This window comes from Hyperolius riggenbachi, chromosome 7 (assembly GCF_040937935.1).
Source record: "Hyperolius riggenbachi isolate aHypRig1 chromosome 7, aHypRig1.pri, whole genome shotgun sequence".
NCBI lineage: Eukaryota > Metazoa > Chordata > Amphibia > Anura > Hyperoliidae > Hyperolius > Hyperolius riggenbachi.
The window spans coordinates 65,325,835-65,341,860 of record NC_090652.1 but is presented as its reverse complement, the minus strand read 5'-3'; the positions used below and the strand labels follow the sequence as shown (position 1 = coordinate 65,341,860).

The following is a 16,026-nucleotide window of genomic DNA, read 5'->3' as shown; positions in this document are numbered from 1 at the left end:
CTGCCAATGCCTGGCAGTGGTGAGGCAGGGGCTCTGTGGCTGCTGCTGGCAGTGGGTGAGGCAGGGGCTCTGTGGCTGCTGATGGCAGTGGTGAGGCTGGGGCTCTGTGGCTGCTGCTGGCAGTGGTGGTGAGGCTGGGGCACTGTGGCTGCTGCTGGCAGTGGGTGAGGCAAGGGCTCTGTGGCTGCTGCTGGCAGTGGTGAAGCTGGGGCTCTGTGGCTGCTGCTGGCAGTGGTGGTGAGGCTAGGGCACTGTGGCTTGGCCTGGCTGGCAGTGCTGGACCTAACCACTAACTCTGTTTCCTATCTGCCCCAAGCTAAACCCCAATGCGAATGGCGGAGCCAGCCGCACGTTTGGGTATTTATATACCCGCACACGTGACCCGCTCAGCCAATCACAGCTATGGTCACAGCCAGCTAGGCTGTGTGACCATAGCTGTGGAAAAAGCATTGTCGCCGCTTATTGGCTGCCTACAAACGTGCCAATAAGCAGAGGCCTAACAGCACGGCTGAGCACCATGCGGTGCTCAGCTGTGCTCGACCCGAACCCGAACAGGCAAATGTTCAGGGAATAACGAACAGTGCCAAGCACTGTTCGATCAACACTAGTCTCTCTAGGGCTGTCTATATTACTACCATCAAAATAATTGAACAACAATAAAAGTGGATCTTTAATAATCGTTTTCCCACACATTTTTTAATCAGTCTACACACTGAGTCCCAAAAAGAGGAGATTACCGGACATTCCCACATACAATGAAACAGATCTGCATTTGTTAGTCGACATTTCGGACACTGTGCTTTATAACCTATTGGTGGTGGATTTCTGTACCGGATATCAAATCATATTTTCGTCTATGCAGAAATAGTAAATGGGATTCACTCCAAACTTCGTATGTAATAGAACTCCTGACCATAGTCATACCTTGTAGCATTTTCCCAGAGACGTCAATATCATTTAGGATATTCCCCCACTTGTTTAGCCCTTGCTGTGCTATCTTTTCTGCCTGCCATGTTCCCATTTCTTTATAGAGGTTCGATAAAGTTATATTTGAGTTCCCTGGCTTTATTAATTTATCAAATTTTGTTACTTCCAGAATTGAATCTAAATCCTAAATAACTGAAGAACAGAAGGAAGCAATCTGAGCATAATATAGGAAGTGTGTGGCTGGAATACCAAACTTGGATCTCAGTTCTGTAAATGTCATCAATCTCTTGTCTCTAAGGTTACACAAATGACCAAGCATCACAATCCCCTGCTCTTCCAGTTGTAAAAAAAATGCGTGTTGTATAGTAGGAGGAAACTCAGGAGTACCCCACAGAGAGATGTATTTAGATATTCTGTAGGGCAGGCCTAACAGCTTCCTGACCTCTCTCCAGGCCAAGATGGTGTCTCTCATAATTAAGTTGCGTTTCATACGCATGGGTAAATTCTGCTGTTTGGTATGTAGCAGACCTTTTAGCATCCAGGGTTCAGCAACTACAGCTTCCAAGGCATAATTTGAAAATCTACTAGTAGTATCAATCCAGTCTTTCACATGGCTAAGTAAGCAAGCAAGATTAATAGCATATTATTTGGTATGACTACTCCTCCCCATTCCTTAGGCAACTCCAACTTTTTTAAGGCAATGCAGTGTTTTTTTCCTTTCCATAGGAAATTGGTGAAGGCTCTCTGCAGCGTCTTGACCTCCTTATGCGCTAAAAGCATGGGTATATTCTGCATTGGGTATAATGGTTTTCCAAACTAAATAATTTTCAATAAAAATGCTCGCCCTATCAGATTTACTGGTAGGTTTCTCCAACAATGAATTTGTGTTATGATTTTGTTAATTAATTTAACAAAATTCTCTTCGTATAAAGTAGAAGGATCCCTTGTTATACAGATACCCAAGTATTTAATATTGCGAGAGGCCACCATTACCCCAAAGTCCTTCACCCATTCCCTCCCTGAATGTTTGGTCAGAAAAAAAAAGTTTGGATTTTTCTTTTTGTTAATTCTGAACCCTGTGAAATCGTTAATATTTTGAAAAGATTCCCAAATCTCCCCTAATTGCTCCCTGGAATTCTCCAGGAATTTAATAAGGTAATCTGTGAATAATGCATGAGTTACCCTATGCAATTCCAGGGGCATCCCATTAATTTTGCTAGCCAGAAATCTTGATATTGGTTCCATCTCAATAGCAAATAGAAGAGGCGAGAGAGGACAACCTTGTCTTGTAGCGAAAAAAGGTGTGCAGGTTGGCACTGCAGCAGGTGTACAATCTTGAGTGGGGAGCTGGCAGGACCACTATGCTTCAAACAGCATGGTTGCAATTGCGTGCTCTGGTATAGGAAATAGTAATGCTGTACAACAAGAGAAGAGAGAGGAGAGGAGACCGGCACTGCAATCGACTTATTTATTCCATGCTGTAAAAGGTGCATACAAAGAGTCACATACTCAGTGCAAAATAGTAAACATACCAGGTGGATGAAGCAATGTGGGTGACGGTGGGTGCTGGGCACTGGAGGCCCACAGTGCCCAGCACCCACCGTCACCCACATTGCTTCATCCACCTGGTATGTTTACTATTTTGCACTGAGTATGTGACTCTTTGTATGCACCTTTTACAGCATGGAATAAATAAGTCGATTGCAGTGCCGGTCTCCTCTCCTCTCTCTCCTCTTGTTGTACAACCTTGTCTCGTGCCTAAATACAAGGGAAAAGCTGTCAATATATAACCTGGTAAATGTATTTTCGAGTTTGAGTTTTCATAAATGGAGTGTAAAATTGTCCCTCGAAGTCCATTCTCTTTAATACTGTCTGTATTTAACCATTTTCTATTAACGTTGTTGAAGGTCTTTTCCATGTCGACACTAAAGATGGCACACTCCTTGTATTTTTCAGGGTACGCTCTCGCTTATTCCATTATGAGCATCACTTTTGTAATGTTCACCACAGATGACCTTCCTTTAATAAAACCAACATGGTTTAATGAAATGAGTTGTGGCATCAAAACTGCCAATCTATCCACCATCAATTTTGAGGGAATATTAATGTACTGATTAATTAGAAAAATTGGTCTATATAAGCCCGGATTGGTAAGGTCCCTAATAGTTTAATGTAAGCCAAATCAGCAGTTTTTAAGTGAGTGCATTCCTGTAGAATAGAGTTATATAATTTAGTGAGGACTTCAGGGAGTTCTTGTTGTAATAACTTGTAGAATTCTGGTGAAAAACCATCGGGGCCTGGAGCCTTATTACTAGCTAAACCTTTGATTATGCCCAAAATCTCAGGTGCAATAACCGGGACATTGAGAAAACTCATGTCTTCTGTTGACAACCTTTGTAAGTGCAGTTGGTCTAATAACTCATATGCCACCTTTTCATCATATTTCTGTTTATCATACAATGATTTATAGAAGGTTTGGAATACATCAAGTACCTCACTAGGGTGTGAGCAGAGGACATTATTATGATCTCGAAGTACCGGCGTTTTACCACCATGTGGGTGTAACCTAACTAAACTAGCCAGCAATTTCCCTGACTTGTTACCATATTGGAAAAATTTGGCTTGTAGTCTGTCTCTGATGAACATTTCTTTGCGTTTTAGCCAAAAGTCATATATATATATTTTTTTTGCTCTTGCCAAGCCAATCTATCTTGTCTTGACATGGAAGCCTTATACACATTGTAAACCTTCCTGACTTTCTCTACAGCTTCTGAATGTTTTTCAAAAGTGAGACATTTTTGCCTAGCAGCATGTGCCATTTTTTTCCCCCTCATGACTGCCTTTCCCGCTTCCCAGAACAAAGAGGTATCTGCCACATGACGATAGTTCAATTCGGTATAGTTGAACCACCAGCTCTTTAAAAGAGCCATGAGAGATTTGTCTTCATATAACGAAGAGGGAAATCTCCAAATATAATCTGATCCTCTTGGTATTTAGTCAGATAAATCCACACTAACTAAGCTATGATCTGATATTACCTGATCATGTATCTCATAAGCCAGAAATTTACATTTGAATTGTTCACTAACAGATAATCAATCCGAGACATGGTAAAATGAACCAGCGAGTGGTGCGTAAACTCCCTGTCATCTGGGTGCAGATATCTCCAGATGTCTGTGAGCTGATGTGTATTCATCATAGTGTCTATAATCTTGTCCCTTTTTCTAGGTCTCTGTATAGAAGTATCTTTATTTTTCCTATCTTCCATCACATTGACTACACAATTGAAATCCCCACCCATAATTAGATGGGAGTATGTTCCTTTCAATAAGTAAGTGTCTAAAGATTGGTAAAAGTTAGCATTATCCTGATTGGGACCATGCACGTTTACAATCGTAATATTTTTCCCCACCCATTTTTAAGTTTAAAACAGAAGAGAAGAAAGAGATGGGCACAGCTGCTAAAATACCCTTTATTGTGGCTGGGTTGACACAAAAAGCTTACAGCAGTGGGGGAAGGGCCCATTCACACTAGAAATCGCTAAACGCTAACGCAAAACGCTGAGCGTTTTTCTGGCGTTTTTCCTAGCGATTTTTCACTGTATAGAGAGCGCTTTTCCAGCGATTAGCGTTTTGCGATTTCTAGTTCAATTCAAATACTTTTATTGAATCGCTAATCGCTCCATAATCGCTCCGAAAACGCTGCATGCAACGCGTTTGCATTTCAGCAAATCGCTAAATGCTTAGATGAGAACATTTCCATACACTTTCATTGTGCACACGTTTTTCAAATCGCTAGCGATTTTCAGCAAAGCTGAAATCGCTCTGAAAACGCACAAGTGTGAATGGGCCCGAAAGGACAAGTCTGACAGCTGTTTCGCAGGGACTAGCCCTGCTTCATCAGAGACTGGTCTCTGCATGTACGTAAACTGATTTATCATTAGGTGAGGTTCTTGAATAAGAGTTATGTCTGCTTTAAGTCGCTTTAGATGCTTCGGAACCCTAGAGCATTTGCCTGGGGATCTCAACCCCTTCACATTCCATGCAACTATTCGTACCATGGCTGATCATTATAGCAATAAAAACAGTGGAAAATTTCACATGTTTGTTCTGAGCTTATCCTTAACATCAAAAAATTCCTTACTGCAACCCCCTTGCTGCCATTTCCTCACAACATGGGTCAACAGAACCCGAACTATAAACCAGGAAGAACAATATCAGCCTATTGTTCATTCCCTAAAATAATCTTCTTCTCAGAGTTTTGGACTTCACTTTTATCCCAGTAGGACCACCTCCAAATACCACACAACATCCTCCCCTCCCAGCCTCTTAGCAAAAGGAAAGAATGACCATTAGTTATGTGTAGACCCCCTGTCTTAATGTAGTCAAATTGCAAAGTGCAGCAAACGAATCTCCACAATGGACTCAACCCTTCTTAGGAAAAATATCCAATTTCTTTTATTGCATTTCTGTGCGGGTTTCAGCCTTAGGTGTTTTCTGTCATTTTCCATTACTGCTCTCTACCCTGGAAAGGGTTAATTAGGATTGTTAAGGAGGTACCCGCCCCCAGGGGGGGCGTGATGTTAATTGTCTGTATATGTGTAATTGTTAGCCAGAATCTGTAAGCACTTGAGAAAGGGCGCACTGCCCAAAACGTTGTGCTATTTGTATGCTGCGTCCGCACAGAAATGCAATAAAAGAAATTGGATATTTATTCTAAGAAGGGTTGTGTCCATTGTGGAGATTCGTTTGCTACACATTTGATTGCTCAGAGTGGTGTGATGGACCTCTCACTCCACTAGGATTCTCTGTGATTCCATGTTCACCTGAGGCCGGCTGACACTTGGTTTACACTGGTACAAATTGCAAAGTGCGTCATTCGGCTGGCTCACAATCAGGGCTGGTACTTGCTCTGGCGCCATTTTGTTGACACCTCTGGGTTGGAGATCTTTGGTTATTAACAGAGTAGTGAACTCCATTTGAGATCTCAATGTCTTTTAAAGCTTTCAAATAGGTTCTTGCTTCCACTGGAGATCTATATAAGTGTGTCTTATTATTTTCAGAAATGAAGAGAAGAGAAGGCAATTGGCACTGCAGGTGCTTTATTCCAACAGCAGGGCACAGTAATGCAGTACAAAATTCTTGTAGCTAAAAAAGTGGATCACATACCATCTGGTGGAGTGTGATGGTGCGGTGGGTGCTGGGGACAGGTGCCTGACAGCCGTTTTGCGCTATGAATGCGCTTCCACGGAGGCTAAGATCTTATTATTTTCATCTGTTATTTCAAAATGGCTGAATATAGCAAAGCAAACTTAATATTGTGATCATACAGGTCACTTAAAATGGCACTGAAGAATTTTCTTTGCTTGTTAACCTCCGCTGAGAAATCTTGAAAAATGAGCAGTTGCCTACCTTTGTGAATTACACTGTCTCGCTTTGTTTTGTAAGCTCCTAAAATGGATACCTTCTTGCTGTAATCCAAGTATTTCACGATAACAACTCATGGTCTAGTGTTAGACTTAGGCCCTTTGTACACTTAATCAGTTGGTATGTGTAAGTGCGCGTTAGTATGCGTTGGTACGCGTTAGTGCGCTTTGGTATGCATTTTTTCCATAGCTGTGCATTGGGAAGAAGATTTCAGTTAAAATGTGTTAAGTGTGAAAGGTGCAAAAGAAAAACATGGGCATTCCTTTGAAAATCAGGTTTTATTTCAGTTTTACCTGAAAGCAACTGATTAAGTGTAAAAGGGGCCTAATCCTGTCGAAGTGAGCTCTCTCCACTTTACAGATGTTAAAAAGGCCCAAAAGCTGAGGGATTGTAGTTTCACAAAGTTATTTCAACAACCCCGCAGTTACAGACTCGGGAACCCCCACTATGGCCTCGATTCATAAAAGTGCTGTCGGTAAGGTAACGTCGAGCGGGGAAACACCGCTGTCGGTATTTCAGCCTTCAGGGTGGTAATTCATAAAAATGTTGCTAGTTGTGACAGGCGTGCAGAGATATTCCGCTGTAGGCAGGCGTTAGGCTGTCTGGAGACATGCGGAAACAGGAGAAGCAGGCGGAGTCCCTCCGTGCGGTGTTCTCTCTGCAGCTGCTTGGGAGGTCTGTCCCATTCACTGCAATGGCCTCGATTCATAAAACTGCCTGCGAGCGGGGAAAGTCGAGCGGGGAAACACCGCTGTCGGTATTTCCGCCTTCAGGGTGGTAATTCATAAAAATTTAGCTACTTGTGATATACGTGCGGAGATACTCCGCTGTAGGCAGGCGTTAGGCTGTCGGGAGACGTGCGGAAACAGGGGAAGCAGGCGGAATCCCTCCGTGCGGTGTTCTCTCTGCAGCTGCTTGGGAGGTCTGTCCCATTCACTGCAACGGATTCCGCACGCTTCTCGCCACATCAGAGGTAGCGGTAATACCCGTCCGCATACCGCTACCTCTAATCTTTATGAATTGACTACTTGTTACTTTTGTTATGATAATCACCGCGCAAGGCAGTGATTTATCACTCTGCTCGCGAATGTCGGCTTTTCATGCGGAAAAAGCCTTTATGAATACAGATTTTGCTGTGTGGTCGGTAAAGTGAGCCGTTTTCAGCATATCCGCATGTGGGAATGCTTTATGAATCGAGGCCTATGTGTAAATTATTTCTTCTGGACCTGTTCTCCAGATCATCCAATTTTATAGCATAGTCAGTATTCTGCCTACGTACCTCATTCAATGTAGTGTTAGTTTTATTTAGCTCGTCTTCACAAGCAGAGATTCTCTGTTTTGCATTAGATACTCTGTGCACACAAGATGTCAGCTCAGATGTAATGTCCCCTATTGTGCTGCATATTGACTTTTCTATTATGACTGACAAGTTAGGGGATAGCATGTTAACAACATCTTTAGTGAGTTTATCATAGTCTACTTGCCCAGGCGTTGCTGTATCAGAACATTCAGGCCAGTACAGCTCCTATCCTCCGCTATCCTCCTCCCTTTCTTTATCCGCCATCTTTGGGACTGCCGCGGCCATGTGATAATCTCCCTACGTTACTGAGCGGGTGATGTAACGATCCATCCGACGGTTCCTTGTGCGCCTGGAGTCCCATGCAAGTATCACCAGCCTGATCGAGTTGCAGGCGGTTTGTGTCAGGCTCTTTAGAGCAGAAGGAGACCACTTTTCTAGGGGAACGCTGCTGCCTCCGAACTTTCTCCCGGACGCCGGAACCGGAAGTCTGTTGCGCTAGTTTTGCTTTCAAATAAGGGGTGTCTCTAAAATTTTGGCCACAAAGGTTCACTGAATAATTTCTGATATTTATTTTAGGGACCCTCTCAATAAATTAGGCCTCAGTGTGTTTGAAATTAGGTAAAATGCAGTATCCACTATGAAAGAGGTCATTTGGATTAACGCCAGTGAAAAAAAAAACCTGTGTTCAAAAATGCTTCCTCATAAACAAACTGAAAATGTTTCCCTTCACATGAAGATTATGTTTGCCTGAAGATATGGAAATCATTCTTACATATAATAATATCTAGTAACCTAATCACCATGTGAAGCCGTAGTGTTTTGCAAGATCCACGCCTTCCATATTTTTGATAGCAACAACCATATTGGCAGCTGTTGGTCGCTGCTTTGGATCATAAGAGAAGCAGGATTTTACAATTGGGAGTTTTCCATCCATTGAAGCTAATGATTTTGGTGCTTGTTTCATGAACATATTAGGATACATTTCTTGGAGTGAAGTCCAAGGCATTTGCTTAGTGAAAAGTTCAACAATTGTAGCTCCAACTGACCACATGTCGGACATTTTGGTTGCTGATTTATTTTCCATGGTGCATTCGGGGGCCATGTACATCTTAGTCCCTCCGTATGGTCCAATCTTCGCATACATTTGTGTGCAAATGGTCACTCGAACGTTTGCCATCCCCCAGTCTGTTAGAAGAGCTTTTTTTGATCTTGCTTCAACCTATGATATGAAAAATAATAAACACATTGTCTCCAATAATAACGAAAATCGAATAATAACCCTATTATCTAGAGGCAACTCACTAGAACATTCGCAGGCTTGACATCTTGATGTAGTACATTTTGGGAATGAATATATTCCATGGCCAGCAACATCTCTAGGGCAATATATTTTTTGTCATCTTCGGAGATCTATAAAGAAACACAACATTAACCCTTTCACCTACAAGTTATTCATTTGTTGTCCAAACCAGTTTTACTGTTCTTACTCACATTACAGACTAAAACAGTCTGTAACAAACTCCCCTTTTATCCATGATCTTTTCACTTCTAATGCCTTCACATTTTTTGGGGTCAATGTAACTTGTCTGACTACTGACACAGTCACATCTGCTGGCCTCTCTTACGGAGGTTCCACTTTAGTCATACTCTTAGGAGCGGGAATGAACATGAAGGTGGTGTGGGCATTCTCCTTTCTGATAAATGCTCTTTTAAGCCACTCCCTCTTATTCCTTGTCTCTCTCTCCAGACCTCTAAAGTCTATGCAGTCCGACTATACTCTCCCTCTAACCTCGAAACCACAGTTATATACTGCACTCCTGCCGCTGCTTCTGTTTTCTTTTATCACTTATCTGCATGGATTCTCAAGCTCCTGTCCTCTGAAATCCCTACCATTATCACAGTTGATTTTAACATTCCTATTTATACCAGATAAACTATAAATATACTAGATCCCAGAAAGCTTGCATCATTTAACTCTATTAGTTAGCCATTAAAAGGTATTATTTCTTACAAAACGTTTTTTTTCTACCTATCTATATACAGTGGTGTGAAAAACTATTTGCCCCCTTCCTGATTTCTTATTCTTTTGCATGTTTTTCACACTTAAATGTTTCTGCTCATCAAAAACCATAAACTATTAGTCAAAGATAACATAATTGAACACAAAATGCAGTTTTAAATGATGTTTTTTATTATTTAGTGAGGAAAAAAACTCCAAACCTACATGGCCCTGTGTGAAAAAGTGATTGCCCCCCTTGTTAAAAAAATAACTTAACTGTGGTTTATCACACCTGAGTTCAATTTCTGTAGTCACCCCCAGGCCTGATCACTGCCACACCTGTTTCAATCAAGAAATCACTTAAATAGGGGCTATCTGACGCAGAGAAGTAGACCAAAAGCACCTCAAAAACTAGACATCACGCCAAGATCCAAAGAAATTCAGGAACAAATGAGAACAAAAGTAATTGAGATCTATCAGTCTGGTAAAGGTTATAAAGCCATTTCTAAAGCTTAGGGACTCCAGCGAACCACAGTGAGAGCCATTATCCACAAATGGCAAAGTACATGGAACAGTGATGAACCTTCCCAGGAGTGGCCGGCCGACCAAAATTACCCCAAGAGCGCAGAGAAAACTCATCCGAGAGGCCACAAAAGACTACAGGACAACATCTAAAGAACTGCAGGCCTCACTTGCCTCAATTAAGGTCAGTGTTCAGGACTCCACCATAAGAAAGAGACTGGGCAAAAACGGCCTGCATGGCAGATATCCAAGGCGCAAACCACTTTTATGCAAAAAGAACATTAAGGCTCGTCTCAATTTTGCTAAAAAAATCTCAATGATTGCCAAGACTTTTGAGAAAATACCTTGTGGACCGACGAGACAAAAGTTGAACTTTTTGGAAGGTGCGTTACATCTGGCGTAGAAGTTGAACTTTTTGCGGCCAGGTTACATCTGGCGTAGAAGTAACACAGCATTTCAGCAAAAGAACATCATACCAACAGTAAAATATGGTGGTAATAGTGTGATGGTCTGGGGTTGTTTTGTTGCTTCAGGACCTGGAAGGCTTGCTGTGATAGATGGAACCATGAATTCTACTGTCTACCAAAAAATCCTGAAGGAGAATGTCTGGTCATCTGTTTGTAAACTCAAGCTGAAGCGATCTTGGGTGCTGCAGCAGGACAATGACCCAAAACACACCAGCAAATCCACCTCTGAATGGCTGAAGAAAAACAAAATGAAGACTTTGGAGTGGCCTAGTCAAAGTCCTGACCTGAATCCTATTGAGATGTTGTGGCATGACCTTAAAAAGGCGGTTCATGCTAGAAAACCCTCAAAAAAAGTTGAATTACAACAATTCTGCAAAGATGAGTGGGCCAAAATTCCTCCAGAGCGCTGTAAAAGACTCGTTGCAAGTTATCGCAAACGCTTGATTGCAGTTATTGCTGCTAAGGGTGGCCCAACCAGTTATTAGGTTCAGGGGGCAATTTCTTTTTCACACAGGACCATGTAGATTTTGAGTTTTTTTTCTCACTAAATAATAAAAACCATCATTTTAAAACTGCATTTTGTGTTCAATGATGTTATCTTTGACTAATAGTTAATGGTGTTTGATGAGCAGAAACATTTAAGTGTGACAAACATGCAAAATTGATATACTGATATATTCCATGAGGTCCATAGTTGTGGCACTAGCACTTTTCCTCACACAATCCTTCACTGACTCAAAGCTACACACTATGACAGCTCCATCCAGGGGAGGACTTGTACTTTTTACCGCCCAAGGCCATTTATCAACAGCATCAGCTACCCCATGACCAACAGCATCCTAACCTTCCTCTTTAATGTAGAATGGAACTCATTTTTTAAAACTCTTGTATCTAGCCTTTGGCACAAGAGTAGCAGTATGGTGGTGTAGTGAATAGCATTCTTGCCTTGCAATGCTGGGTTCCCTGTTTAAATCCTCGTGTCTGTGTTGGTTTTCTCCTGGCACTCTGGTTTCTTCCCATACAGATAAGTAAACAGGCTTCCCCCTAAATTAGCCCTAGAATACAATGGATATATTTGACTATGGTAGGAATTAGACTGTATGTTTTCTATGACTATAACTATCTAGTTCTGCAGAAGATATTGGCACTATAAAAATACTAAATAATAATAACATACTGTAGAGTATGTATATGTACATATATATATATATATATATAGAGTTAAAGAGAACCCGGGGTGGGTTCTAGGAATGCTATCAGCACACAGAGACCGGGTCTCCATATAATGCCCAACCTCTGTTGCTATACCGCTCCCCCCAGGCCCCCCCCGTGCTCTGCTTGCCCCCTATAAATCAAACGCCGAGCTAGCGACACACAGCAAGTCGAAGTCGGCTGTTTACCTCTGCATCTGTCAGTGTGGCCACTCCCAGCCTCCTCTATGTCACCGTGCCCGCCCGCGTCCCTTCCCTCCCGCTGATTGGAGGGAAGTAACGCAGGCGGGGGCGATGACATAGAGGAGGCAGATAGCGAAAAAACAAACCGATCTCAATAACCGACCTGGCAAAGCACATTATAGGCTGTTCTGTAATTGGCTGCAAGCCTATATGATCATGGCAAGTATCACTGAGGAAAAAGTGCCAAAAAAGTGTTCGGCATTATTTTGTTATTTGGACATGGTTTGAGAAGTGCATAGGATGTACGGGGTCATGGCATGGCTAAGTTTTGACGAGCAGTTTCATCAGCATATGTCGGTACAACCTGACCTCGACACGAGTCATAAGGACATCGCGATATATCTCCGGGTCATGACGGCTCAAGAAGATGTTTATACGGCCCCAGGGGGGTTGCAGTCTTGCGGTGGGCAAGGTGGGTCACAGTCGTTTTCAGGGGGCGCTGCTCCAGAGGGTGATGGGGGGGGGGTCCGGTTCTGGGTGGCGTGGAATTTGCTGGGCCTACAACGAGTCATGGTTTGCATAGTATTGCATAAAATTCGGTTTGTGCTGCTCATCCCTTGCCTTATGTTATTTTCCCCTGTGAGCGTGCATAACCACACCCATCTCTAGCACAGTTAAGCATATAAATGAGCGGTGCTCATAGTTCAGTTAGTAGCTAGTAGAAGGTGAGGTGTTTTTAATTTCATTTCTCCCATTTAGCTGACCCCTGGGCTTTTGGCATGGTTCCCACTAGAACGCTGATAAAAGCTAGCATTTTTGCCTGGTTAGAGTAGGACTCACCAGATTGGGGACACTTTGGCGCAGTTGGTGAGCTTAAACGCGTTAAAGCGTAACCAAGAGCCCCTGTCACTGTTTTCCTGTTGTGTGCTGCAGCACCCTCTGTATTTATATATTTCTTATGGAGATTGGGGTTCTCCAGTGCTGCGTGCATGCTTTGCATAGTATTGCATAAAATCCGGTTTGTGCTGCTCATCCCTTGGCTTATATATATATATTGAACCTGAATTGCACAGCTTTCCACTGGTGCACTGTGACTTCAGCATATTCAGGCCAGTGGAAAGCTGTACAGATCAGGTCCATGTACGTGTGATGCATCCGCTGAGTCACTAGGAAGCAGGAGGCAGGGAAGAGCAGGAGTGTGCTTGGTGGAGAGTCTGCTGAATGAGTCTGAGCAAGTGTCAGTGGGATGCAGGGCAGAGCAAGAAGAGACCTGAGACATATACATGAAATGGTCACTCTGCTGCCTCGACAATCTCCAGATCCCCATGTCACTTGACACCAGGAAAAGACAGAAGAATGTTGTGTTAGTTAGCCTACTGGCAGAAGCCATCTGCTCTGCAGTCTGCACTTTTTACTGAACTCTGCCCTGACAGAGCTATCACAGCAGGAGCCCGGCTAAGAGCAGAAGAGAAGAAGCAACCAGCAGCGTTTCCATCTGCATGCTGAACCAGGAAGTGACGTGAGTGGCTTTCTGAAGCTGGCCGGGCTCCTGTTGTGATTGGTCAGTCGGGGGAGGGTAAAGTTCAGTGAAAAAGATCACTGCTTCTCTTGGCCAGAGGTGGACTCAGAGGGAGGGGACATCTATAGAGGCAATGGTGGAGACTGAAAAGCACTTGGGTGACATGGCCACAAGAAAATAAACAAAATTTGTCACAGCCACTGTCAGTGGATGGCCGCTGTCCTGCCACGGCTGCGGCTTTCTCCCCCCCCGCATGGCGCTCCAGTGCTTCAGATGCCCCTGCATCCAAGATGTCAAAGGAGTGGCTTCAGGACAACTCTGTAAATGTCCTTCAGTGGCTCAGCCAGAGCTCAGATTTAAATTTGATTGAACATCTCTGGAGAGATCTTAAAATGGCTGTGCACTGACGCTTCCCATTCAACCTGATGGAGCTTAAGAGGTACTGCAAGAGGAATGAGCAAAACTCCAAATCCAAATCCAGACCTCCATGGGTTGATACATTTGATTTCCATTAATAATTTGTGTGTGATTTTGTTGTCAGCACATTCATATATGTAAACAACAAAGTATTTGATAAGAATATTTAATTCATTCAGATCTAGGATGTGTTATTTTGTGTTCCCTTTATTTTTTTGAGCAGTGTATATAAAATACCTGTTGCAGGCTTGCAACGATGAATGTGCACTGACGACTTTAGATCTTACTCCCCAGCAGCAACATGCACCCATTCATAGATAGTTTGAGCAAAGTTACGGTGTGGGCAGAGTTACAGTGGGGACAGAGTTACGGCACAGCTGCATCCAAAGCGGCAAGAAGCCACAAATCACCTTCTGGAGGGTGACATGGGAAGAGTGGGGAGGACAAGTGAGCTCCTCCAGGAGGACAGGCCCGTTCATGGCCATGACTCTGCAACTGCAGTCCCTATGCAAGAGACTATGGCTGCCTGTGATAGAAGAAAGTCAATGGCTTGACTAGCACCACCAAGATAGAGGAGAGGATCCCGCTTTTGATTGGAGGGCCTTAGGCATTAGAAGGGAGCCCATCTTGGCTGCTGGGCATTGTGTAATTTTTGCCAAAAAGACAAATTCGCTTGACAGCTCATTGGGTCTGAGAACCATTAGGATGTTATAAGGAGCTTAAAAGGGACCAAAAACACATCTGAGGTCCTGAGTGGATGCGCTTAGTGCACCGTTTCTGCATCCACTGCTTTTGTATCACAGGAGGAACAGACCATATGACATTTACTACAGTATTTTGGTCTGCAACCAAGCGACCATTATTTTGGGGCTCTTGAAGGGCTACCATTATTTCAAGGGTAATGGCATAGGATCGTCAGTAAATGGTTTAAAAATTGTGCAGAAGACCATGACTGACGCAACTGAGCCTGTTACCGGGGCTGATCATGGCTGAACAGCAGATGTGGGACTCTGACAAGCTTATGCTCAGAATCAGAATCAGAATCATTTATTTCGCCAAGAATGACAGGATCATGCCTGGAATTGGGTTTGGCACATACAGAGCTCAGTCAGCATCTACAAGAACATGAAAAGTAGTTCAAAAACAAGAGACATTACATAATAAAAGTAGTGCAGTATACAGAGATGTACATGATAAAGCATTTAGCAATATACTACAGATATTGGTGGCAGGCTATGAGGGCTGAGCCCGTGAGGGCAGCCAGTGCACAAGTTCCAAGCTGCTGGAGGAAGCCCCGGGTAAGTATCAAATCTTTATTATTTGACAGCTCTAGTCTCCTTTAAAGAAAATATCCCTCTCATGATTTGAGTGTGTGTGTGTGTGTGTGTGTGTTTTTTTTTTTCTTCTTTTAAACTCTTAAGTCACCCCTGGTTTCTATTGGCATAGCAAATGCTTGAAGGCGTCCCCTTTAATAATAGTCAGGGAAACTCTAACTGTTAATTTCCTCATTATATTGCATTTACAGCTGTATATTAAATCCATTCCAGCACATGTTAAAACTTACAAAAACTCACACAAAAATAATTAAAACTGGAACAACTAAATTGTTAGTGTAAATAATTAAAACTGGAACAACTAAATTGTTAGTGTTAATTTAAAAGTATGCACAAAAAATCCAGTAAACGATAAAGTCTTTGTGGTGAATAATCAAAAGAGATCTGTAGTGAGGATAAGAATCAGAGGCGCCAAAAAGGGTAAAAACACAACGGAAGTTAAAAACTGGGGGGAGACATAAATCACGACTCACCACCCATAGAAACCAAGAACCGGTATGAGACTAAATGTTCAGTCGGAACAACAACAATTTATTGGTACTCCCAGGTGCTACGCGTTTCACGGGATTTCCCCGCTTCCTCAGGCAATCAAACAGGAGCACAAGCTATAAAGATACAGAACAATAAAGTACATAAATAAGAGGACCCCAAATACTTGTGATAATTTTTATTATCACAAGTATTTGGGGTCCTCTTATTTATGTACTTTATTGTTCTGTAT

At 42.8% G+C, this 16,026-nt stretch overlaps 1 protein-coding gene across 1 annotated transcript in view; it reads right to left on the bottom strand.

Annotated features, from left to right (window-relative positions):
* Positions 1–8,354: 8,354 nt before the first annotated feature.
* LOC137526029 (tyrosine-protein kinase SRK3-like) overlaps positions 8,355–16,026 on the bottom strand; it is a 120,851-nt gene continuing 113,179 nt past the window's right edge. The window contains exons 10-11 of the mRNA XM_068247240.1: positions 8,956–9,063; positions 8,355–8,872 (exon numbers count right to left, since the gene is read on the bottom strand). Of these exons, the coding sequence (XP_068103341.1) occupies positions 8,450–8,872; positions 8,956–9,063 (531 nt within the window). The 3' untranslated portion in view covers positions 8,355–8,449. The remainder of the gene's footprint in view (positions 8,873–8,955; positions 9,064–16,026) is intronic.